General features: G+C 47.1%; 2 protein-coding genes across 4 annotated transcripts in view; one reads left to right on the top strand and one right to left on the bottom strand.

The window, feature by feature from the left end:
* XPO7 (exportin 7) overlaps positions 1-13,448 on the bottom strand; it is an 87,686-nt gene extending 74,238 nt beyond the window's left edge. For both annotated transcript variants that reach the window (XM_082471251.1, XM_082471252.1), the window contains exon 1: positions 13,217-13,448. In XM_082471251.1, the coding sequence (XP_082327377.1) occupies positions 13,217-13,234 (18 nt within the window). In that variant the 5' untranslated portion in view covers positions 13,235-13,448. The remainder of the gene's footprint in view (positions 1-13,216) is intronic.
* Positions 13,449-13,550: 102 nt separating this feature from the next.
* On the top strand, positions 13,551-23,362 carry DOK2 (docking protein 2). Of its 2 annotated transcripts, XM_082469286.1 has the most exons (5): positions 13,551-19,033; positions 20,042-20,323; positions 20,558-20,636; positions 21,536-21,720; positions 22,205-23,362. In XM_082469286.1, exons 1-5 carry the CDS (start codon positions 18,971-18,973, stop codon positions 22,829-22,831), a joined length of 1,236 nt encoding a protein of 411 aa, XP_082325412.1. In that variant the 5' UTR covers positions 13,551-18,970; the 3' UTR covers positions 22,832-23,362. The 2 variants fall into 2 exon arrangements, with proteins under 2 accessions (XP_082325412.1, XP_082325413.1); XM_082469287.1 differs by lacking the exon at positions 20,042-20,323.
* Positions 23,363-23,888: the final 526 nt, after the last annotated feature.

Genomic DNA, 23,888 nt, shown 5'->3' with positions numbered 1-23,888 from the left:
ACAATGTGTATAAGCCGACTTTCCTTAAATTCTCCCATTTGTACGTTATTTCTTTATACTTGTGTATTACAGGTATCAAGAATGAACAGTCTGTTTGTATCAGGAATGAACAGCCTGTAATTTCTGAGCCACACTGAGATTTAATATTCTGAGATATTAAGACAACATCTCCTCTGGCCTATTGACTAGCAGTCTAACTACTGTTAAAAAATGTTTAAAAGCTTGTTAGTAAGAATGAAAGAAGATTTAAGAAATAAAGGGATAAAGAGAAAAGAGTTTTTACTGGCCTAAAAATTCAGAAGAAAGCTTCTCAACTCTCATCTCTTTTCCCATGAGAAAACTCCAAACACCTGTATGTACTCCTTTAGAAGACTCAACAAAAAAGCATAAGAAGCTCAAAACAGAATATTAAAGGAAGAAAGATAAAGGTAATCACAAATACTTAATCCTGGAACCCTGAACTTTGATTCAGAGAGGCAAGAATTTAGAGTTCCATATTTACCCTCTGATAAAAAAAGTAAAAAAGAGTTTTTGAGTAAATGTTTCCTAAGACGTTTTGGCATACACGCCCCATACATGCCAGTTTTCTTTTTTTTTTTTTTTTTTTTTTTTTTTTTTTTAAATTAAATTAATTAATTTATTTATTTTTGGCTGTGTTGGGTCTTCGTTTCTGTGCGAGGGCTCTCTCTAGTTGTGGCAAGTGGGGACCACTCTTCATCGCGGTGCGCGGGCCTCTCACTATCGCGGGCTCTCTTGTTGCGGAGCACAGGCTCCAAACGCGCAGGCTCAGTAATCATGGCTCACGGGCCCAGCCGCTCCGCGGCATGTGGGATCTTCCCAGACCAGGGCTCGAACCCGTGTCCCCTGCATTGGCAGGCAGATTCTCAACCACTGCGCCACCAGGGAAGCCCATGCCAGTTTTCTGATTTTCTGGAATTCTAAATAATTTTTCCCTTAACAGTTTTGTAAAGTATCAATTTGCCTTTTAAGTTTACACTATTATATGATCTATGAAAAATGTTTTCCAAGAACTCATCAAGTCACCAAATAAGGAAGACCAGGCAAGCTGTGAAATAGAAGATTTAGAAGAATCCTCTAATAGAAGAATCCACGAGTTTTTAAAAAAGAAGTCTTTTCTGGATACCCCTCAAACACCAGTTCTGATGGGGAATAAAGGAAAACGAATCTGGTTTTCCAAAAGATAAAAATGGGATGGGGAGACAAAACAGACCAAGGGGCTATAGATTTACTTCAAGATCAAGCAGATTTAGTTTTAACTGCCTTAACAATAAAGAAACCTTTAAGACATATTGATGGCCAGAGTTGTCAACATTGTAAGGTTTACTCAAACTCCTTGGAATATGACCTCTTTTTCGCATTACATGCATGCCAATTTCACTGCTGATTGTCAAAAGCCTTTTACTCCTGCTGCTGGCAACGTAATATGAGGCTGTTTCAGAAAACAAACTAGAATAAAACATCAGGGTTTCACTCAAGTTTTACAGTTGCTGTAAGACTTAATAAGAAATATGATAGGTGTATATTGTGAGTAGCTAACATTTTACATGTTTACAATATCTGAAGGCTACTGAAATGAACTTTCACTATGAAAACATGAGTTCCAACCTAAGTTGACAACAAGTAACAAATGCCTACTGGACATCTCCACTCAAATGTTTACCAGCACCTCAAAATCTGTATATTCAAGACTGACCTTACTATCTTTTCAACATCCTGTTCATTCATTTGCTCTCAACTTTGCTGCCCAGAAATGTGGGAGCCTGCCTTCTCACTTTACACATTCAACTGTTAACCAAACCCCATTGTGTAACCTCCTTAACATCAATCTCCTATTCTCCATCCTTACAGCTAAATTACGTTAGTTCAAGTCCCAATTATTTCTTGCACAGACTACTGCGTCATCTCCTACTTTGTCTACATCCAATCAATCTTTTATACCATCACCACAGTGATGTGATTATTCTGTCACTTCTACTTAAAAACCTTCAACTACACATCCACTGTACAAATTCCTTATTAAGATACAACAGGCTCTTCATGTTCTGGTCTCTTCTACCATTGGAATCTCATTTCTTACCTTGCTCCGCTTTATTCCCTATACAGCTGCAGTATTTCATTGCTTTCACTTTCCTGGAATGTTCCATGAACATATATAGCTTTGCTTATAGTATTCTCTCTGCCTGGTATACGCTTACCAACTGGGAGAAAGAACACCATGTCTTTTTAGATCTGGCTTAAGCATTCACTACTTTAAGAAGCCTTTCCTGGCTCTCCAAAGGAGGACTAACATTTATGTCTCATGTTCTATGCATACATGTGTCACATCACCTGTATCACTCTATAGTCCTTGTTGGTATACATTTCTAGCTATTCAGGTCCTTGAGCATTGATGCTGTACCTCACTCGTTACACATTTCCTTATATCTACATACAAAAGCACCACTAGAATACCAACATGCTACTTTCTTACTGTTAGCTGGTGCATTTATTTTCTTACTTCAGCAAAACATTTCTAGGTTGTACTCTATTGACATGACTGAACAGTCACCAAAAACTTATAAACACTTCTATTCATGTTAAGAACAAGATAATTCATCCACTATAATAATTACATTTTTTTTTTGCTAAAGAAGAGGATGACTATTTGATAATATATTTATTAACCATCACTTCAGTATTTAGAATTGGCTATGCCTGCCTCCAAGAGTCGAACCACAAAAAACAGTTTTCACTGAAGGAAAGCCTTTAAATACAACCTTAAAATAGGCCATCTCAACCATTAATTTAGAATATTTCTGGGTTATTTTCAAAGCTAATGCTATAACTATGAAATACTTTAAGGTTAATAATATTTTAAAATTAGTAGCTGAAGGGAACCAGAATTGCTACTGTATCAAGACTTAGCACCTTGAATAAGTGTAATGGCTTAATACCTTCCTCAATATTCTCCCTCCATCTTATCTGTAAAATGACAAATACACAGGGATTTTAGAAGGTTTTTTAGAAGGTTTGTTTTTGCAAAGTGCTTTAGGGGAGAATACATTTAGGGTACTTTTTTTTTTTTTAATTAATTAATTAATTTATTTTTGGCTGTGTTGGGTCTTCGTTTCTGTGCGAGGGCTTTCTCTAGTTGCAGCGAGCGGGGGCCACTCTTCATCGCGGTGTGCGGGCCTCTCACTATTGCGGCCTCTCTTGTTGCGGAGCACAGGCTCCAGACGCGCAGGCTCAGTAATCATGGCTCACGGGCCCAGCTGCTCCGCGGCATGTGGGATCTTCCCAGACCAGGGCTCGAACCCGTGTGCCCTGCATTGGCAGGCAGATTCTCAACCACTGCGCCACCAGGGAAGCCCTAGGGTACTTTTTATAAGTCCCTAAAACACTACTTCCTATCAGTAGAATTCTGAATTTCTTTTATGATTTGACTGCTTCCTCTCACTCCCTTGGCGAAGAGAACAAACATATCATAGGCTCATAGCATAAACAGTAAGTAATCTTAAGTAAATTATTTAATATATTCATTTACATTCACACACCTGGGAGAATGAGGATTTAGCTTATTTTTATAGGCACACAGGAAAGCAATTCTATAACCTATGTTCCACCTCTGCGTCCAATCTCTGGTTTTGTGGCAAATTTTTATTATTCTAGAGTAGCAGTGTCCAAAATAAATTTCCATGATAATGGAAAGATGTTATACCTGCATTGTGCAATATGGCAGTCACGATGTGACTACTGGGCACTTGAAATTTGAGTGAAGAACTTAATTTTTAATTTAAATTAAAATAGCAAAATGCAGCTACTGGTTACCATTTTGGATAGTGCAGTATAAATGCCACAGTCAACAAAATGGATCAAGTCTGATCTGGTTCCTGTCAAATTGGGCTTGGGTTAGAACCATACTGGGCTAGCCCTCTCCCCACTCAGAAGTCAGGCAATAGATTTGAGGGGACAACCCCCAGAAGTCTGCAAACTTTTTCTGTAGAAGGCCAGATAGTAAATATTTTAGGCTTCGTGGGCTAGTAGGCCAAACGGTCTCTGTTGCAACTCTTGAGCTCTGCCATTGTAACACAGAAGTAGCCATACACAATGAATGTGTAAAGGAGCTCGCATGGTTGTGTTCCATTACAACTTTTATTTATGAATAAAAAAATCAGAATTTCATGTAATTATCATGTGTCATGGAATATTATTCTCTTTCAGATTTGTTCAACCATTTAAAAATGTAAAAACTGTTCTTAGTTTTTAGGCCATACAAAAACAGGTTGTAGGGCCAAACCACCAGCCTGGTTTGCGAACCTCTGAGATACAAGAAAGGTCAGTGAGCGCAGGAAGAGACAGTCAACACTGTTAGTCATCAAGGAAATGCCAACTAAAACCACAGTAAGGTCCCACAAGAATGGCAATACCAAAGGCTGGTGAAGATACGGATTCCTTGCAACTATTCTACAGTGCTGGTGAGAAAGTAAAATGGTACAATCACTTTGGAAAACTGACAGTTTCTTTAAAAAGTTAAACATACCATAGGACCCAGTCATCCTACTCCAAGTACTTAACTCAAGAGAAAAGAAAATCTGTGTCTACACAAAGACTTCCATATGAGTACTCATAGTCCCTTTATTCACAGGGACTAAAAACTGGAAAGCCACCCCCACTTCAAGGGGTGAATGGATACATAAAGGGTGGTACTTCATACCATGGAATACTACTCAGCAATAAAAAGTAACCAACTACTAATACTATGCAACAGCCTCAATGAATCTCCAAATCACTGTGTTGAGCAAAACAAGTAAAAAACCAGAGTACATAGTAAGTTCATTACATAAAATTCTAGGATATACAAACTAATTTACAATGACAAAAAGCAGATCAGGATTGTTGGGGGCTGAGGGTTCAGGGAGGGGTAGACTGCAGTTAGGAGGAAATGTTCTGTATTTTGATTGTGGTGAAACAGTCACAGGTATATATTTGTCAAATTGTACACTTTAAATGCATGCTGTTTACTGTACACATAAAGGTGATTTAAAGAAAGTCTTGATTCCACCGGCATCAGACTTACTCACAGCAATCTCTGTGAATTGATATATTCACTTTTGTAAGTGCTGTTTAAATTTGAGGAGATGGGTAAGGGAGGGATAGATAAGTTAGTCTGAAGTCTCACACTATCACAGCCGATGGGATCTGCAGGGCACATTAATAGTAACCTACATCAAAGAGCTTTGAAGGGACAGGTTTTAGGAATTCTGTGAATTGAAATCTTTCCTGTTCACAACATTCTGATCTCCCTGTTTGGAACATGTATTTTAAGTTAGACTAAAATGTAAGATTCCAAGAACTAGTAAATAATGCTTTATGTTAAAACAAGCTTTCATTTGTAACACCTCTGAGATACTGTCCTTATTTTAAAACAACAACAACAAAACAAAACAACAACAACGAACCTGTTACTCAGATTCAATTTGTTTAAAAACATTTGTTATATGTCTTACAAAGGCTTGATGAAACTTGCTCAACTCTGGAATGACGTTATCAATTCAAAATATTAAGAGGAAAGAAAACAAGGTCCCATTTTCTAGCAAGTTTTATTCATTCTTTTAAATTCTAGACTAGTTTTTGACAAGACCTTACAGCGACTTGTCAGATGGGTCAATGACAAGATAATGATAAAAAAAAAATCACCCACTAACACAAAATAAATAATATTTTAAATAATTTATGGCTATACATTGGGCAAAATTGGGATGGAGTTTTATTTTTTTAACTGAGTACAGATATGTGAAATGCAAATATGGCTTCCCAGATTCTTTTCAGAGCAAATGGTGTTACAGGTTCCTAGAGTCAAATTAAATGTCATGCTTGACTTTAGACAATGTCCTTTTGGAAGAGAGAAATAAAATACTAAAATTCAGGAGTTAGTGGAGGTGACTCAGTTAAAAAAAAAAGAAGAGATATGAAATGATTTGCCAAACTTATGACACAAGCTTTCAAAACTCTGCAAACAATACTAAATACACTTGGAAAAAATCCTTTAAAAAACTCTGCTTTTCCCATTTCTGACCTTAAATACACCCTATTTAATCATAAAACTGACTCAAATTTTAAGGCATATGTCTAGCATAGCTCTCAATTCTTTCTGAGACTACACACTTCAAATATCATAATTTCTTATCATACAAAATAGAAATGAGATCAGCTTTTGTGACCAACATACATTCATACACTTAAAACTTCTAAAAGGCCACCACAGCTGTAGGATCACAACTTCCTGATGTAGTACAAGGGATATTCTATTAATCTAATTGTTTTCCAAGGTATTTATGGGAAAGCATTTTGACTGCTTTTCATCTAACTAGTTCCTCTCTAAGAGAGGCTTAAACCCAGGGACTTTTAAGTGAGAATCATTTTTCAGTCTACAAGCAACAACATCTGACTAATAATGTTAATTTCTTGGCCCACAGAAAATGTCCTTCTCTACTTACTGTCCAACTAAGAGAGCTCTTTACTTATTATTTATTATTTGGGGTATATCAGAGCTCAATTTGTGAGATGTGCTACAGACTATTAGTACCCCACTCCCCCAGAAAAAACACCCTGAGAGTTAAGAAATTGGGAGGTGGGGTAGAGGAAGGCATATTTAAGATAGAAGAAACGGAAATACTAGTATGAGCATAAATATTTTAGAAAAATTTATGACAATGTACATATGAATTGAGAACATGGTGGTTTACTTGGGAGAGAATGGTAAGGAATGACAACTGGAAATGCCAGCCACAGTGCTGAAAGTATAAGGGACTTAAGAGATCACCTAATCCAGGTTCAAGGAGACTCAATGAATTGCCCAGTTAAATGGCATAATACAAATAAAGGGGCTTGGGCTTCCCTGGTGGCGCAGTGGTTGAGAATCTGCCTGCCAATGCAGGGGACACGGGTTCGAGCCCTGGTCTGGGAAGATCCCACATGCCGCGGAGCGACTGGGCCCGTGAGCCACAACTGCTGAGCCTGCGCGTCTGGAGCCTGTGCTCCGCAACGAGAGGCCGCGATGGTGAGAGGCCCGCGCACTGCGATGAAGAATGGCCCCCACTTGCCGCAACTGGAGAAAGCCCTTGCACAGAAACGAAGACCCAACACAGCCATAAATAAATAAATAAATAAATAAATAAAATATTAAAAAAATACTTTTTAAAAAAATTATCATTATAAAAAAAAATAAAATAAAGGGGCTTAGCATGGTGCCGGCACATAACACATGTTCCATAAATGTTACTGTCACCCTTTCATGTACCCCCAACGAAGGTCCCCCACCAGTAAGTTGTACAATAACCACCACCACAACTGTCACCTAAATCTTCCAGCAGTTCTCCAGTCTTCTGGAGACACTAGGTCCTTTCATCAACCTATTTCAAGGAACATTCCATTACCATATCTCTATGATACCTACCTTATAGACTGGCTGTGAGCATTAAATGACATCATGTAAAATGGCAAGCAGCTAAAAGTCCAATAAATGCTAGCATGAAGTTTCCAATGCTGCCTTCTCTCAAACACATCCTTTCCATTTATGACGGTAGGAGCATGTGTGTATCTGTGTCTTCGTGTGCGTGCACACAAACATGCATGAAGGAGTGAAGAGCCAGGGATGCAAATATCAGATATACTTAAGACCCAATTTTTGACAATTCCCCTCCTTTCCGCAAGATTTTGATATGACTCCTGGGTACCAATCTCATTCCACTGAGAATTCCCTGTCACAGTGAGTCACTATAAGTGTGGGGCGTGAACTCAGATGCACTGGAATGGAGGAAAAAGGTGATGGGAGCAACAGTCCCTTCATTCAGAGACATGTTGACAAAAACCAATGTCTCACCACAAATTCACAACTCAACCCAGGCTCGTTATCTCTCCAATTAACATGCAACGCCCCTGAAAATAGGCCATTACATCTTGTACTTTCTTGCATGTGTCTAAGAACAGGCCATCAGATGCTTAATAGTCATTAATTGTTTTTAATCATCCTCAAGAATTCAATATTTAAAAATTCATCCCGCATGTAACTCTCCAGGAATACATAGTGAGACAGAGAACTAGCCTTTCACACAGGTCAAAAGAGAAAGACTTGTAAATCAGTTTCTCAATAAAATGTGGTAAGCATTTCATCTAGAAAGGAATGTATCTTTAAACTCGAGTTCTAAAGTTCATGAATGGCCTGAAACTGTAGGCAAATCTTTGTGTAGGTATACTTTCCCTCCTTAGAGAGCACACAGCTTCCATTACATTCTAAAAAAATAAAAAAACAAACCAACTCCCCCCAAAGCTGAAGGACCACTGCTCTATATAGCTTCTCCCCTGGCTCTGAAGTTCAAGCTCTCATGGACAGGCCTTCCTCAGCTGGACTCCTGAAAGCATACTTAAAAATCAAACGACAGGATAGTACAACAGTCACCCTCAGGCAGAAGGATCTATGGGTAGTTGTTGGGGGGGGGGGCACCAGAGGGACTTCTGAGGCGCTGAAAATATTGTGGATTTGGGTGCTGGTTAGAAGAGAGTTCACTTTGGGCTTTTGTTTTTTTGTTTTTTGGCAGCGCTGTGCGGTTTGTGTTCCTTAGTTCCCTGACCAGGGATCGAACCTGGTCCCTAGGCAGGAAAAGTGTGGAGTCTTAACCACTGGACCACCAGGAATTCCCAAGAGTGTTCACTTTGTGAAAATTCATCAAGCTGAACAGTTATGATTTTTGCACCTGTCCGAAGGTATATTTCAATAAGAGGTTAAAAAAAAAACAGTAACAAAGATGGGTCACTTATACATAGCAGACATCATTACATAATGTAAAAAAGAAGTCCTTAAAAATTATGTCCTAGGAAGGGTCCATGTGGTGAAGAGCTGAAACCTCCAGACAACAGCCAGTGAGGCACTGCGGCCCCTAGCCCATCTGCCTGCAAGTAACTAACTGATGGTGCCTGCCAGTGAGCATGTGGGTGAGCTTGGAAACAGGTTCTCCATCCTCAGTCAAGCCTGGAGAAGGACTGCAGGCCTGGCTCACAGCTTGAGGGCAAATGAAAGACCCTGAACTAGAACCATCTAGTTAAGCCACTCCCGGATTCCTGACTCAGAATACCTGTGAGATAATATATGTTTGGTGTTAAAAAAAAAAAAAAAATGATGCAACATCTAAATACTATCTTCCTTACGTATACTAAAGTGAGCAAAGTGGCCTGGGTAGTTGTACCTACAGAGACATCAGCTTATCGGTTTAAACTGGCAACTTTCCCTTCTCGAAGGGCTGTGGTACAATATTGGTTTCGAAACCCAACCAAGAAAAAAGAAAATACAGCTGGTGGTTATGAATATCAACTTCTGGATCAAATGGAAGTTAATTTATCTGTAAGATACAGACCAGGGATCTTCTTAATGCTCCTTTCTCCTACCTCCATCTAAATTAGAGATTCCATTACAGTAATATATTTTGTTTTATTGCATAAGTGTTTGAATGATACTACATGCATATATACAACCCTTAATTTTTCTGAAGGTTTTTCTCACGAGAGGAAGTAACACTAAATCAGAATTATCAAGTACATATAAATATCTTCTTTTAAAATACAGACATATTATTTGTACAAATCCACAGAAGAGGTAGCTGGGGTGAGTGAGGGGACATAGCTATTTCATATCATCCAACACAAACGTAGCATGCTTTGAAATCAAGGTATTAAGTTCTTGTGTCCATTTGACTTCTGAAGCCTGCCCAAAACAGCATTAGAATTTGACACTTCAGCAGTCTGGCTCCAGTATCTTTCTCAGCCTGGAATCCTTTGCAGTGCCCAGCACAGCAAAGGGCCTTGCACACATTAAACATTATGGTATTAGCGTAACTGAAAGAAAGTTAGAAAAGTAACTGTTTTTTCTTTTTTTCCCATTAAAAATTCTCGAAAGTTGTACAGAATTCTCTTCTCAAAATGAACCACGGGTAGATCCTCTCATGTTTCCTTGCATATTTTTAAAAGCTAAAAAGACAACTATCTTTTGCTCTAATCAGGCTAAACTTTTGCACTCTGTTAAATTTTAACCTGCCAGTTTCAATGATTCTTCTTGACTCCCTAGAGTTACACTGGTGGTCAATATTTAAACAAATATGACTATCTGAAAATCGTATTTTCTGTTACTACACAGTCATAATATAGAGCCCAGTAAATAATACTGTAAGATTGTGGGTAAGGCCCAGCATAACAACATAATAAATCCAACAAAACTCCAGAATTATCCTTCATTTAATATATTTACATATAATTATATGTTAAATATACTTAATATACAATTATTATATGCGCTTTCCTTTTCCTCTCAAGAGCCTGAATGTAGCTAGCACTATTAAAGCTAACATCTGATCCTTCTTAATTTTTTCATTACCACTGTACACTAAGCCATCTTCATTTCCTTACAGTAAGTAGTCAGCAAGTGGAAATACTGAATCCTCATTATCTTATCTAACTTTAGATATTAAAAAAAAAAAAAGGAAGGAGGAGTGTTAATTTTATGAAGATAAACACAAATGAGTTTGATTTTTTTTTTTTCACAGTTAATCACTGCCTCTATGGTGGGTGTTAGAGTCATCTAAGACCAAGAATAAGAAACTCATCACAACAAGGAGATTCTTTCTTACAAGTCTCTCTTCTTAAGAGGCTTGATTATGACACCAACAGAGCTAAAAGACACAAATATTACAATTTTCCCATTACTACCATTTTGTGACTTCCATTAAACACTTATCAGAAGAGATGCTCAGGACTCCAGCCTGAGAATCATATGACACTTGCTTAGTGTCAATAGAAAGAAAACAAAACAAAAAAAACTGCTCACCCTGGTGGTTCAGACAAGCACTAGGTACATAATGAGTCAACTATTTAGTATTACACATGAAACTTTCAAATAATCAGTCTTGAACCTGTGATAGGCTCCTTTTTAAACTTCATGTTCCCATAGTGTTTTCAGAAAAATATTCCCCCTCAACGCACTTCAGATTTGTCTTTAATCTTTTCATTTATTTACTCTTTCCACACAGGGGAGAATCTATCTTTTTCTTGGGAAGGTTTTGTGCTACAATAAAGTACCACGTTAAACTTTCTGAGTATCCAATACTAAAAGTAATCTAGTGGTCTAACAAATAAAAGCAATATGCCCCATTCTATTTAAAGAGAAAAAACTCTCGCAAACTTACCCTGTTGTTATAAAGACCACTAATTTAGAGAGTAACATACTACAACTCTCCAAAGTCAAATAAAACAATGGACTGGCATAGTCCTCTTTGTTTTGAAAAATTAATAAATTCTTACTTTGGTAGATTTTTATTTTGGGATGGGTGGGGGAAAAAATCCCCTTACTAAAAATAAGGCAGACCCTCCTTTGAGACATAATTGCTACTAAGACTGCTTTGACCCATCTTGACTTTCCTCTGGTGAGGAATGACAACCTTTCTGTTCAAAAGGTGGGAGAGATCACATTAAGAGAAACTTCTTTGCAAGAGATAAAACAGATGTATATTCATAAAAGTACACGGACTTCCTCTGCCTTCCAAAGCATCATTCAGAAAGGCTATCTATTCAAACCATGTTCTGGAATGCTCACAGACACTACTTTTTATTCCCCCAATAGATAAGAGCACGGGACCCAAAGTCAAAAGCCTTTGATCCACTTTAGCCTTACCCTAAGCAAATCTCATATCAGTTCTGTGCTTTGGTTTGTTTCTGCAAAATGACAGAAGTAGTTCTTGCCTATCTACTCTTTTAGAATGGAAGAATTAAAAAAAAAAAAAAACACATAAAAAATCCTTCACGCTTAGAAATGGCTGCTATAAAACTCAAGGTGCTCACTATTATTATTACTATCACCTTGTACCAAGTTTTACTGCCACTTCTGAATTAGGCCATGATACTGGCTTTGAAACACAAATCCTGTGGTCTTCCATCTGTGGTTACAATTTTTGATATAATTCTGCCCTGATCATTTGTACCTCTAAGATTTACTCTACTGATCCCTGGCCTGAGAATTTATTTAGTCCCTCCTCTCCCAAAGAAACTGGTAGAAGTCACACCATCCACCTCCTTGTAGACATAATGTGAGGAATAAGATCATCCTCTTTACTCGAGGAATGATAACTATACAGTATGCAAAATAAGGCGACACTTGTTATCCTCTTTTCTTTCTACTTCCCACAACACAAAACCTCTGCTAGAAAATCCGAAGGTTTCTGACAACAGATTTGTAACAATAACTGCCATAAAAATATCAGATCTAAAGCACAGAAAGGAAAAACTTTATCGAGTTTGCAAGAAATAACCCTGAGTCCTACAGCTACTATTAGGTTCGGTGTGGGCTGTCCCTTCCTAGGGCCTGTGCCGTGTCTCTGAAGAAAAGTGGCCTGGGCCCAAAGCACGCCTGGGGCAGCCCTGGAGCCCGATCAGGACCCTCCAGAGCAACGTCTGCACCCAACGTTGCATCTCTCGTTTCAGACACACCCCCTCCACCCCGTGTTTCAGAGGAGGTGTGGGCACTCAACTCCTTCACTGGGGATAGGGGCACCGGAGGGAGGGCGGGCCCAGGCCTGAGCACCCATTTTGGAGGACGGGGGAGCTCGGCCCTGCAGGCTGTGCGATCAGGAGTCGGGGAGTGTAGGACGCATCCGTGGGAGGAGCGAGGAGGCCGGAGGGGGGTCTCTTGTACTCGGGGGCGTGAAGAGGAAGGCGGCGGGAAAGACTCGGTAGAGCGAGGTTTGTCAGTGCGAGGTATTCTTTTTGTTATCTGTTTAGGGCTGGCGGGTGTGATGGGGAAGTTCCCCTCAGGACAGAGTCGGCAAGGGGTCTCCCTCCCTTCCCCGTCTTGGGGGGCACCGAGGACTTGCGAGAGGCCTCCCTCCAGTGGGAGGACAGTCACTGATAAGCGATGTAGGCTGTGCCAGCTGGGGCGCCGATCCCTGAACCTCCAGCCCAGCGCGAGAGGCGTGGGACGGGGTGGGAGGGGATGGAGGAGGCCCCCGGCCCAGGAGGCGGGAAAGGCCCCAGAGCTCCGGGACGGGCGGCGGCTCCGGAGCCCCGAGTGGCGGCGGCGCGGGCCCGGTGAGCCCCGAGCCGGCCCGAGCCCCTTGGGCTGCGTGCGACCCCACTCCCCACTCTCCGCGGCCGCCCCCTCCCCCGCGGCTCCTCTCACCTGCACATGATCCGCCATTTTGCTCCATTCATGCTCCTCTCCGGCCCCCCTCCCCCCCAGCGCGCACCTCGGCCGGGCCGCCGCCGCCGCCGCCGTCGCCGCTGCGCCTGCGCGCTGGGGGCTCGTCGCGCTGCGCTCGCGGCGTAGCACCGCCCGGCTGCGTAGGCCCGGGCGGCCGGGGCCGCGGTTGGAGAATGCGCAGCGCCGTTGGGACGGCGTAAAAGCGCGGCAACGTCAGCGGCCCGGAGACGCCGGGGCGGGTGGAGGAAGGAGCGGACCGAGGGGCGAGAGGGGCGGGGGCCGGGGGAACAAAGCTTTGTTTACATGGTTTTTAAAGGGGCCGTGCTCGCTCCGGCGGGCGGGCGAGAGCGGCAGCGGGAGTTGGCGCTGCCTTAGCTCATCGGCTTCGCGAGGGCTCCTCGAGGGGCCGGGACCTGTCCCCGCCCAGACCCCTGCACCTGGCGGATTCCTCTCTTCCCGAGTGTCCTCACGACGTGCCCCCGGACGCTCCCCACCGCTCTGCGGCCGCGCCACTGCTGTAACACCACACCCCCAGGGGGGTCTTCCGGTGCGCCCACCGCCCCAAATCCCCCGCTTGGGACGCCGGCATTATTCTTTACTTTAGACTGCCGACGGTGGCCGAATTTGTTCGTGTCTTTCTGCTCCAGTGGACAGGGGCCATTGCTCTCTGATCCTGGGTTTTACCAGCAACCCACATCTCCTTGTTTCCATTTCTATCCTTTTCTCCACGATAAACATTCATGGAAGTAGCCGCCAAAGAGTGGTGATGTTGGAAACGTGCAGAAGGCACGGTTCCGATCTTCCCCAATAGGTTATCTTAACCAGCAGTCTAGGCTGCCTCCTGAGAGGGGTCAGAAGCTGGGGGAGGTGGTGGTGGGGAGTGATAAAGGAGTTTTAGGACCCTTGACTCAGTCTGAGTGGGAAAGCCATCCCTCTGGGTCAGGTCAGGTAAGGCTCTGCCTGCTGAGGCCAATTCCAGCCTTTCCCACTAGGAATGATCCATGTTAGATAATGCCGGATCCCGTTTTCAATTGGATTCCACTCTGGCTTCCAATCATGGCCCCCAGATTAGATTTTAGCTGGATTCTGAGAGTATTGGTTGTCTGAAGTTTGTATTGACTAGGGGCCACCACGTGCGATGGAAATGATTACAGTAGTGAATGACACACACTTTCTGTTGTGGATCGAGAGGACTGGTACTCAGCATTCATGACAAGCTTCGTCCTCCTCCAAGTGTGTCTTCCTGATTTGCAGAGGTAGGACACCTAAAAACTACATTACCCAGACCTCCTTGTAGCTAGGGTTCTGTATGCAAGTTCGGCTCCGCCAATTAGATTCACTCAGAGAAGACTTTGGAGGCAGAGCTTTTGACTGTTGCTTTTGGCAGGCCTAGCCCCTGAGATGTGGGATTTTTCTGTTTTTGTTTTTCAACAACTTTCCAATGTCCAATCCTTAGCTCCCTGAGGGTAGAGAGCAGGGGTGGTGAGTCAGGTGCTTCCTTGGTATCTTCTTGGAGTGACGATTGCAGTGGCAGTCTTCGAATTCCCTGCTTGCCTGATTGGGTAGAAATAACAGCTCCCTGTGGGCCAGGCCCAAATCCACCCCCCACCAAAACCCTCCCCCACACCTGTTTCTCTCCCTCTATCTTCCCTTTCTCAGTAAATGATACCGTCATTCACCCAGTTGCTCAAACTAAAAACCCAGGAGTTGCCTTGATTACTCAGTGTTTCAAGAGTCCCCCCATATCCAATCCACTTGCAAGTCCTGTTGAATCTATATCCGGTACATACCCAAATCTGGCCACTCTTCTTCATCACCACTGCTAGCACCCTGATCCAGGCCACCATCACATTTATCCCGGGCTCTGATAATAGAGTCCTTGCTTTCCCTGCTTCCTGTCTTGCCCCATGATAATCCATTTTCCCTATAGCTGCAGAACATCCTTTTAAAATCATAAATCAGATCATTCACATCCCTGCTTAAAAATCCTCAAGTGGCCTCCCATTACATTTAGAGTACATTCCAAATCTTTGCTATAGCCCAAGAGGCCATGTGATGGGACCATCTCTCCATGTCCCCTCTGGCTCACAATGCTCTGGTCATTCTGCCCTTCCTGCACTTCCTCACATCCAGCTGTTCCTGCCTCAGGGCCTTTGCCCTTGAAGGAACTTCTGCCTGGAATGTTTTTCCCTCAGATCTTTAAGTGGCTGGTTCCCTCTTATCACTGATGTCTTGGTTCAGTTGTTATCTCCTCAGAGAAGCTTTTCTCACCGGCTCTACTGAAAGTTGTCCCCGACCCCTTCACTGTCATACTTACAGCATTGATCACTGTCTGTACAAAACTAGTTAGTTACATATTTATTCTTTTCATTGTCTGAGTGTTCAACTAGAAAAGAACCACGATGAAAACAGGGATTCTATATATGTCTTGTTTATGCTCTGTCCCTCCTACCTCTGCACAGAGTAGATGCTAAAAAAAAAACAAAACCAAAAAACAAAAACAAAACTTTTGAGTTAATTAAATTCTTCCTGGGCTTCCCTGGTGGCGCAGTGGTTGAGAATCTGCCTGCCAGTGCAGGGGACACGGGTTCGAGACCTGGTCTGGGAAGATCCCACATGCCGCGGAGCAACTAGGCCCGTGAGCCACAATTACTGAGCCTGCGCGTCTGGAGCCTGTGCTCCGCAACAAGAGAGGCCGCGATAGTGAGAGGCCCGCGCACCGCGATGAAGAGTGGCCCCCACTTGCCGCAACTAGAGAAAGCCCTCGCACAGAAACAAAGACCCAACACAGCCATAAATTAAAAAAAAAAAAAAAAAAAAAAAATTCTTCCTATCTCAGTCTCATTCGAGGGTGCATTTGGGGTCTTATGAGAACATAAAGAGTTTGAAGTGTTATGCCAATGTTAAATAACATTATTATTATGTAAATAATGATATACTTAGTGGAGAAAGGGTGAGGACTGGGAATGAAACTCAAGAGACTGGTCCTTCTTTCCCACGGTCAGGAACCACTGGGGTCGGAGGAGGCAGGGATGGAATCTTTCATGAACCCCGCTCACATTTTTTCTGTGCTCAGTCCTCCATCCTTCTCAGGACCCCACCAGCTCCTTGCCCATTCTATACCTTCTTTCCTGTTGTGTGTCCAGAGCTGCCCCTTGGGTAGCTGCACCCCGCCCCCATTCATCCTCGGTGGGGGGGGGGGGGTTGCCTAATCTCCAGACCTGTCCAAGGAATCAGTCTCTTCTGCTCCTTCCTTTCTTGCCCCCAAAGACAAGCCCAGAAGCCCTTTTGTATTAAAGATTTAGTTGCTAATCACTGGTGAGGATAGTAACAAAAAGTTGCCAAGTTCCTGCAGCTGTGATCTCTTGATCTGCATTGTTCCTAACTCCTGCTGAGAGAAACCTTTGTAAAGGAAAGGATCCTGGTGGTGAATATTGAGGCACAAAGGAGGTGGGGGGGTGTCCCTTTCTTTCCAGTAAGAGCCACGAGGAGCCAAGGGGCACCCCACCCCCACCCGGGCCTCAATATAAACCACTGGGACCCTTTCCTTTTTGCTGCTTTCTCTCCCTATCATTGGTGCCTGGGTAACCTAAGGGCCTCTGGTTCTCTGCCCCTCTGCTGTGTCTTGGAGCTATCTCTTCTGGGTCCCTGCTCACAGGATTTGCCTGTGGCCAGACAGAAGGTTACTGGGGTTAGTACTTCCTCTGTGGGGTTCCCGCAAGTCCTGCTAGGAAAAGTGGGTGTTGCTCTGAGTTCACTCCTGCTGCAGGCAACAGCCACAGGAAGAGAACTTTTCTAACTCCCACGGGCAAAGGATGGCATGCGGGGTGTCTGAAATTCCTGGGGCTCAGGCCTCCAGGTTTAAATAGTTTCCAAGTAATCTGGCAAGCTCGGGTGCCCCCCTGTGGTTCTGAGTGGAATGTGTCCAATCGACCTTGGGGGAAGGTGATCAGAGTGGTGGGGGGGGACATCCTCTGTTGTCTTGCTCCCGTCTGGTCCACCCACCAGCAGCGTCAGCATTTCAGGTCTCACTCCACACCTACTGCATCAGAATCTGCACTGTTAGCAAGATTTGCACATTGAAGTTTGAAAGGCACTGCTCTGGCAGCCCCCAGGATGGCCCTAAGAAAAAAAAAAAGAAAAGCCCTTCTTTTCTCACTCCATAAGGAGATGCTGAGTCGACCACAGACCATGCAGCCCCCAGGTAATGTTGCCTCCCCTAAGGGACTAGAGAAATGGAATAGGCCACCCATTTCCGTACTCCTAACCACTTCCCAAGGAGCTTTTCCCACACCGACATCCTTGGTTCCCCCTTGGTCTCTGGATTCACCTGTTCAAATCCAGGCAGCTGGGCTGAGTGCCGTGAGCTTTACGTGACTCAGTCCTCTCCTCCCAGAGCTCATAACATTCACCTTTTAGAGCTGTTTTGGTAAAGCACATGGCATGTACAGCAGAAGGTGTGAGCGGTGTACTGTTCTGCTCTCCTTCCTAAGGCAACCGAACCCCTGTGGTAGAGGACATGGCTCAGTTACATAAGCACCCATTATGGGGTTACCCCAAGAGTGCTTGTCTAATTCTCTGGTTCCCCCAACATTTCTGCACGGTGCCTCCTTCAGATTGCTTCTCTAAACCATCTGGCTCTAAGTTAAATATTCTCTGGGGAGCTTAGATTTCCCCAAAGCAATGTATCTTCTTGCATGGAGTCTGGATTCCACTTAGGGGTCAGCAATAAAAAGAGTGTTGAATTAAAGATCAGGTGCCCCGGTACTTCCTTCTCTGCCCCTGTGACCTCAGGAGAGTTGCAAACAGGTGTGTTCATACCTGCCCTTCCTTCTTTCAGGGTTAGATAGGGTGCCTGGAGACAGTGTGTGTCCGGAAACTTTGGTAACTATGAAGCACTTTTGATAATTCTAAAGCTTTTTTTTTTTTTTTTAATATAAGAATTGCTACCGTAACTTAAAAAGATAACCTCCAGATGGAACTCCAGTGTCTTTATAACGCTCTCAAAGGCTGGAAAGAAGGTGAACTCCAACAGTTGAGATGTGCTCGGGGAACATAGCATGTTTCAGTGTGGGAGTGTTCATGTTTCTAGAAGCTCAAGGAGGTGGTGTGTGTGTCATTGTGGGGGACAGGACACAGACTGAAACTGTTGCCGTGGAGTGTGTGAAAGTGGTGAGGCTAATGTGTCCAGTGTGTGTGAGTGTGGCTCAGCTCCTACTGAGTTGAGAGCTCTGGGTTCAGGTTTGGTGGCCTTGAACCCATGCCTCAGACCTTCCTGAGCCTCAGTCACCTCATTTTTAAATGACAGACTTGGGCTGATTGATTTCTAAGTTCTCTCCTAGCTCCGTCATGCTAAGCATCCAGCTTGAGCATGGGGGGCCTTTGGCTACTGGTTTTACTGTCGAATTTCATTTCTGGGTCTCTGTACCTGAGTTGCTGCTCACCAAAGCGCTGGAGTTTGGCTTTTTGGAAATTCTCTCTTACTCACTGAAAATGCAGGAGGCTTGAGCGTGAAACTCACTCATCAAAAAGAAAACACACACACACATACACACAGAGCAAGAAACCACAGGGCTTATCAGCCTGTCGTCATCGAGCAGACGAGAATAGTGCAGAACTCTAGGCAGAGAGGAAATGAACTTGTGAGAAGGGGGAACATAGGGCAGAGAGGAGAGAAAGAGGGCGGGAGTGGAAGCAGAGAGCTGAAGCTCAGGGGCCCAGGATGGTGGGAAGATGGAGGACGTGGCGGTGAAACAGGGCTTCCTGTACCTTCAGCAGCAGCAGACTTTTGGGAAGGTAGGAAGAGCACAGCTGGGCTGCGGCTGGGCCGAGGGGCTGGGGGGCTGCTAGAGACTTCCCCGGGGAGGAGAGGAGGCCCCGGAATGTTCCAAAACCCTTATGGGACAGTGGAGACTGCCATCTACCACACTGGGCCCAGAGTACAAGCTTGGGAGGGCTCTTTCCTTAGCAGCTGCTTGCCTCTGCGAGCTGGCTCCAAACTGTGCTCTTTGCTGACAGCCGTTGCCCCGGGAGGAGGGGGAAAAAGAGGGCTCTGACTCTGCTTTTCTTGCCTTTCTTGTTCTGTGGTGAGGTCTTCTCACCGGGACACCTTGGGAGGGAATGGAAGGCACAGTGGAGGGGATATTTCAGGGTTGCCGTGGAGGTTCCTTCCTCCTCTCCTGCCCCAGTGGGGTACGTTTGGCTGCTATTGAACTTGAACTGGGGTCTCTGGGAGCCAGGGCCCCACTGTGTCCAAACTCCTTTTCCTTCTTTGGCCTCCTTGAATGAGGACGTCTTCCTTCCCTCAGCGGACACACCCCGGGGTTCCTCTCTCTGTCTCTCTCATGGCCTAACTTGTCAGAGGCTGAGGCGGGAAGGTTCAGGAGGGTCAGCTGAGGTTCCGGGGGACAGGACCTTCTATGGGGCCTCACACAGAATGAGAAGCATGCTCCCCAGTCTGGGCCCTTGGGCTGCGCTCCTCACCCCTCTGGGCTCCGCGACTCACAGGTTTTCTGCCTCTTGACTTGGATCCCCTGGGTTGGGCCTGCCCGGCCTCCCTGCAGTCGCCTCCACGGGGCTCACTCCCGTGCCTTTTTTGCCTTTGGCTTCCTCTCTGCTGTCATTGTAGGCCTCTTATTGGGTTGCTTGGGGTGCATCTCCATTGCTTTCTAACTCCTAAGGCCTCTGTTAGGCTCTCTGCCTCCTTGGGTCTCCCCCGATCTTCACCTCTGTCTCCCCCGGGTCTTCCTCTCCCCACTGGTCACCATCTCTCCATCTCCCCACCTGCCACGCATCTGGGGGCAGAAATGGCGCCGGTTCGGGGCGGCGCTGTACGGAGGGTCGGGCTGCGCCCTGGCCCGGCTGGAGCTCCAGGAGGGCCCGGAGAAGCCTCGCCGGGGAGAGGCGCCCCGGAGGGTGATCCGCCTCAGTGACTGCCTGCGGGTGGCTGAGGCCGGAGGGGAGGTCAGCAGCCCCCGGGATACCAGCACCTTCTTCCTGGAGACTACGGAGCGCCTGTACCTGCTGGCGGCCCCCACTGCAGAGCGGGGTGACTGGATACAGGCCATCTGCCTCCTGGCCTTCCCCGTGAGTCGCCCAGGGCTGTAGAAAGGGCACTGGGGCACTGGATGCTTGCCGTGGGCAGGTGTCGTGAGAGCCAAGGTCAGGATGCTGGAGGTGGTTCCTTGGTGGGGGTGAGGGAATCCCAGTTCAGAATAAAGACAGGGCAGTAGGCTGAGTGTGTTTTGAAAGAAAGCTTGGGGTGGCCAGCGGTGGGGCTTGGGATTGGCGATGGTGGTGAGTCTTGGGCCTTCTCCCCAGGGCCAGAGGAAGGAGCTGGAGGGGAAGGGCGGCCGGCCCCGCATGGAGGAGAATGAATTGTACAGCAGTGCGAGCACAGGTGAGGGGCCTGCCTCTGCTCCCTGGGAGCTCTCTCCAGGGCGTGGTGGGGAGGCGGTGAGGGCTGGCCGGCTGCCGGCTCAGTCCTCCTGCCTTGTGGTTACCCCCGGCCCCCCGGCCAGCCCCTTATCAGTCTCTCCACATCGCTTCCGGCACAGCCCAAGGTCGGGGAGGCTGGCCTGCCTTAAATGTCAGCCCTGCACCCTTGGCCCACTCCCTCTTGTCCAGGCCCTGCTGGTGGGAAAGGGCCCGGCTGAGGGGTCCAGGTGAAGGTGGGGCTCTTGAACTCTCCCTTGTTGGCACCCGAGCAATTGTCTGTGAAAAGAATGGTTTTCTTTATGTGGATTTGAGCTGTCCCGCGGCAAGGGAGCTTTTTGCTGACCAGGCAAGGCCCCTCCTGCTATCTGTCTAGCCCTTGGGGTGGGCGCGTCGGGAGAGCAGGTGGACACGGGGTGGAGGGCACATCCAGGCTCCACCCCTTGGAGGGCACCTGATGGCAGGGGCAGGGGCTGGGTAGGCTGAGAGCTGGGAGGGCAGGGTCAGCTGCATCTGCAGCTGCGACAGTCGGGATTGGGGAGGCACCTGGGTTGGGGCGAGAGATGAGATGGAGGAGACAAAGCTGTGGCTCTGGTGAGAGGGGCAGGAAGGATGTGGGTGCGGGGTCGGGGTGCGTGTGGCTAGGGCGTGAGGCCTCCTGAGGGCGGGGGTGGAGGTTCCCGGCATTTTAGGGAGTCTGACCCGGTGCAGGGCAGCTCAGCCTTCAGGATGCAGGCTGCAGGGTCATGGGGCCGTGGATAATACTTTTTCTGGAGACCCGGCATGCTATGTAGAGCAGGGCAGAGTTGAGACAGGTTGGCTGCTTCCCATGAACTGCCTCCTTCGCTCCCCTCTCCTCCCCAGGGGCCCCCCGCAAGGAGTTTGCTGTGACCATCAGACCCACAGAAGCCAGTGAGAGGTGCCGGCTCTGGGGATCCTACACCCTCCGGGCCGGGGAGAGTGCCCTGGAGCTGTGGGGCGGCCCTGAGTCGGGCACGCAGCTGTGTGAATGGCCCTACAGGTTCCTGCGGCGCTTTGGGCGGGACAAGGTGAGCGGGGTGGGGGTGGGGGGGCTGCCGCGGGCAGGTGAGAGGAAGGATGAGTGTCAGGGAGAGGGCGAAGGGGCCCTCAAAGGAAGAGGGAATGGAGGAGGAAGAAACGACGAGATGAAGGCCGGCAGAAGAGAAACAGCGCGGCCCAGGGGCTGGGGGAGAGAACCACGGCAGGGAGAAATGGTGGTCGAGGTGGGGGAGGAGGAAAGGAGAGGAAGAGGTGGGGAGAGGTGGGAGGGTGGAGAGTGGCTGGCGTGGTGGAGGATGAACTCTACATCAAGCTTCATACTCGGATGGATGGGAGGAAGAAGGAGAAAAGATGAGAGAGGGCTTTGCCTGTAAGCAAACGCATGGAGGGAGGGAGGGGAAGCAGCCTGGGGAGAGGTTGGAGGTGACAGGTTTGTGGTTGGGAGCTGGGTCCAGGAGCAGCAAGCAGCCCCGCCCAGCGGCCTGCCAGTCATCGGCTTTCTTCTCCACCCAGGTAACCTTTTCCTTTGAGGCAGGCCGGCGCTGCATCTCAGGGGAGGGCAACTTTGAGTTTGAAACCCGGCAAGGCAATGAGATCTTCCTGGCCTTGGAAGAGGCCATCTCTGCCCAGAAGAACGCCTCCCCTCCTGGGCCCCCAACCCAGCCAGCCCCCGTCCCGGCGGTGCTGCCCCGGCCGGAGAGCCCCTACTCCCGACCCCACGACTCACTCCCACCACTATCGCCCACCGTCCGGGTTCCCGCCCCCCGGCAGCAGCGGGGCCCAGAGGGGGAGTACGCCGTGCCCTTCGATGCGGTGGCACGGCACCTGGGGAAGACCTTGAGGGGCATCCTGGCCGTCCCTCCCCAGGCCCCGGCCGACCCTCTGTACGACAGCATCGAGGAGCACCCGCCCTCCCGACTCGACCACATATACGATGAGCCCGAGGGGGTGGCCGCCCTGTCCCTGTATGACAGCCCGCTGGAGCTCCGGGCTGAGGCCTGGAGGAGGCAAGCCGCAGCTGACAGGGACCCCAGCGGCCTCCAGCATGTCTACCCAGCGGGACAGGACTTTGCTGCCTCTGGCTGGCCACAGGGGACCGAGTATGACAATGTCATGGTACTTAAGAAAGGCCCAAAGTGATGGAGGGTGGAGGAGATGCGGACTCCATCAACCACGAGCGCTGAAGTGGTCCTGTGCATGCTGGGCCGGGCTTAGAGGCTGGTGAGAAGGAGCCGGGGGGCAGGTGGGCCTCCCCTTCTAGCTTCTGCTGGCGACTCCTCCTGGCCACCGCATCCCAGGAACCTCCCTCCGCTCCTTCCAGAACCCTAGGCTTGGCCGCCTTAGTCTGGCCTGAGGAGTTGTCCCTCCCAGGGCCAGCTGGGTGAGTCACCATCCCAAAGCAGGAAGAGTGCCCTGAAGAGACCCACACTTCTCCTACCCCTTTTCCACTTCCTCTTCCCCCCGCCCCCCCACCGGCCTAAATGGAACCTCCAGATTTAGGGCAGAGGACAAAAGGATGTCAGCAAGTCGCCCTGGTTCCTTGGCTTGTGCAGGCCACCTGCCTGCTGGTGTCCCCTTCCGGGGACAGCCGTGGCTCCGGGCAGCCTGGAGGATGGCTGTAGCTTCCTGCAGGTTTTGGACTTCTCTGTGGCATTAAACATTTCTGAAATATTTCTGTGTGGCATGAGTGTACGAGGCGGGGATGGGACAGGCACAGCCCTGCTGGGGGTGAATGCTTTGACCAGCCACCACTGACACCTCCTGTCCCAGCAGCAAGGTCCTCTCTGGGCCTAAGCTCCATCCCAAGCGTCATCTATTCACAGAGGTAGAAGTCTGTGCAAGTCAGGGCGCCCCGGGAAAGATCTTTAAGCATCTCTAACCCTTTGCTAGGGTAGGGTCAACACCAGAAAAATAGCGGGGAATCTGTGTGTGTGTGTGTGTGTGTGTGTGTGTGTGTGTGTGTGTGTATGTGTGTCTGAGTAAACCTGGACTGGAAGATAGGCAAGAGTTGAGCCTCTTCAGCGTTAGAAATGGGACTACTCCCACTCAATCCCTTGCCTTCCTGAGACTTGCCCTCTTCGTCTGTAAACTGAGGGGGTTCCTCCACGTAGGCACTGAGAACACTTCCTGTGCTGAACTTCCCCCTTGGCCCTTGTATCCCATTTCCCCACAGGCAGGCTCTGTGCTGTCTCCTCTC

This window comes from Balaenoptera physalus (assembly GCF_965194825.1).
Source record: "Balaenoptera physalus genome assembly, chromosome: 7".
Lineage (NCBI taxonomy): Eukaryota > Metazoa > Chordata > Mammalia > Artiodactyla > Balaenopteridae > Balaenoptera > Balaenoptera physalus.
This window is presented reverse-complemented; position numbering and strand designations above follow the sequence as displayed.

Excerpts from the sequence above, each read along its gene's own strand:
- DOK2 (XM_082469286.1), top strand. The coding sequence starts at position 18,971 with ATGGAGGACGTGGCGGTGAAACAGGGCTTCCTGTACCTTCAGCAGCAG. Across the intron at positions 19,034-20,041 it reads AGCAGCAGACTTTTGGGAAG|AAATGGCGCCGGTTCGGGGC; the intron begins GTAGGAAGAGCA and ends ATCTGGGGGCAG. Across the intron at positions 20,637-21,535 it reads GTACAGCAGTGCGAGCACAG|GGGCCCCCCGCAAGGAGTTT; the intron begins GTGAGGGGCCTG and ends TCTCCTCCCCAG.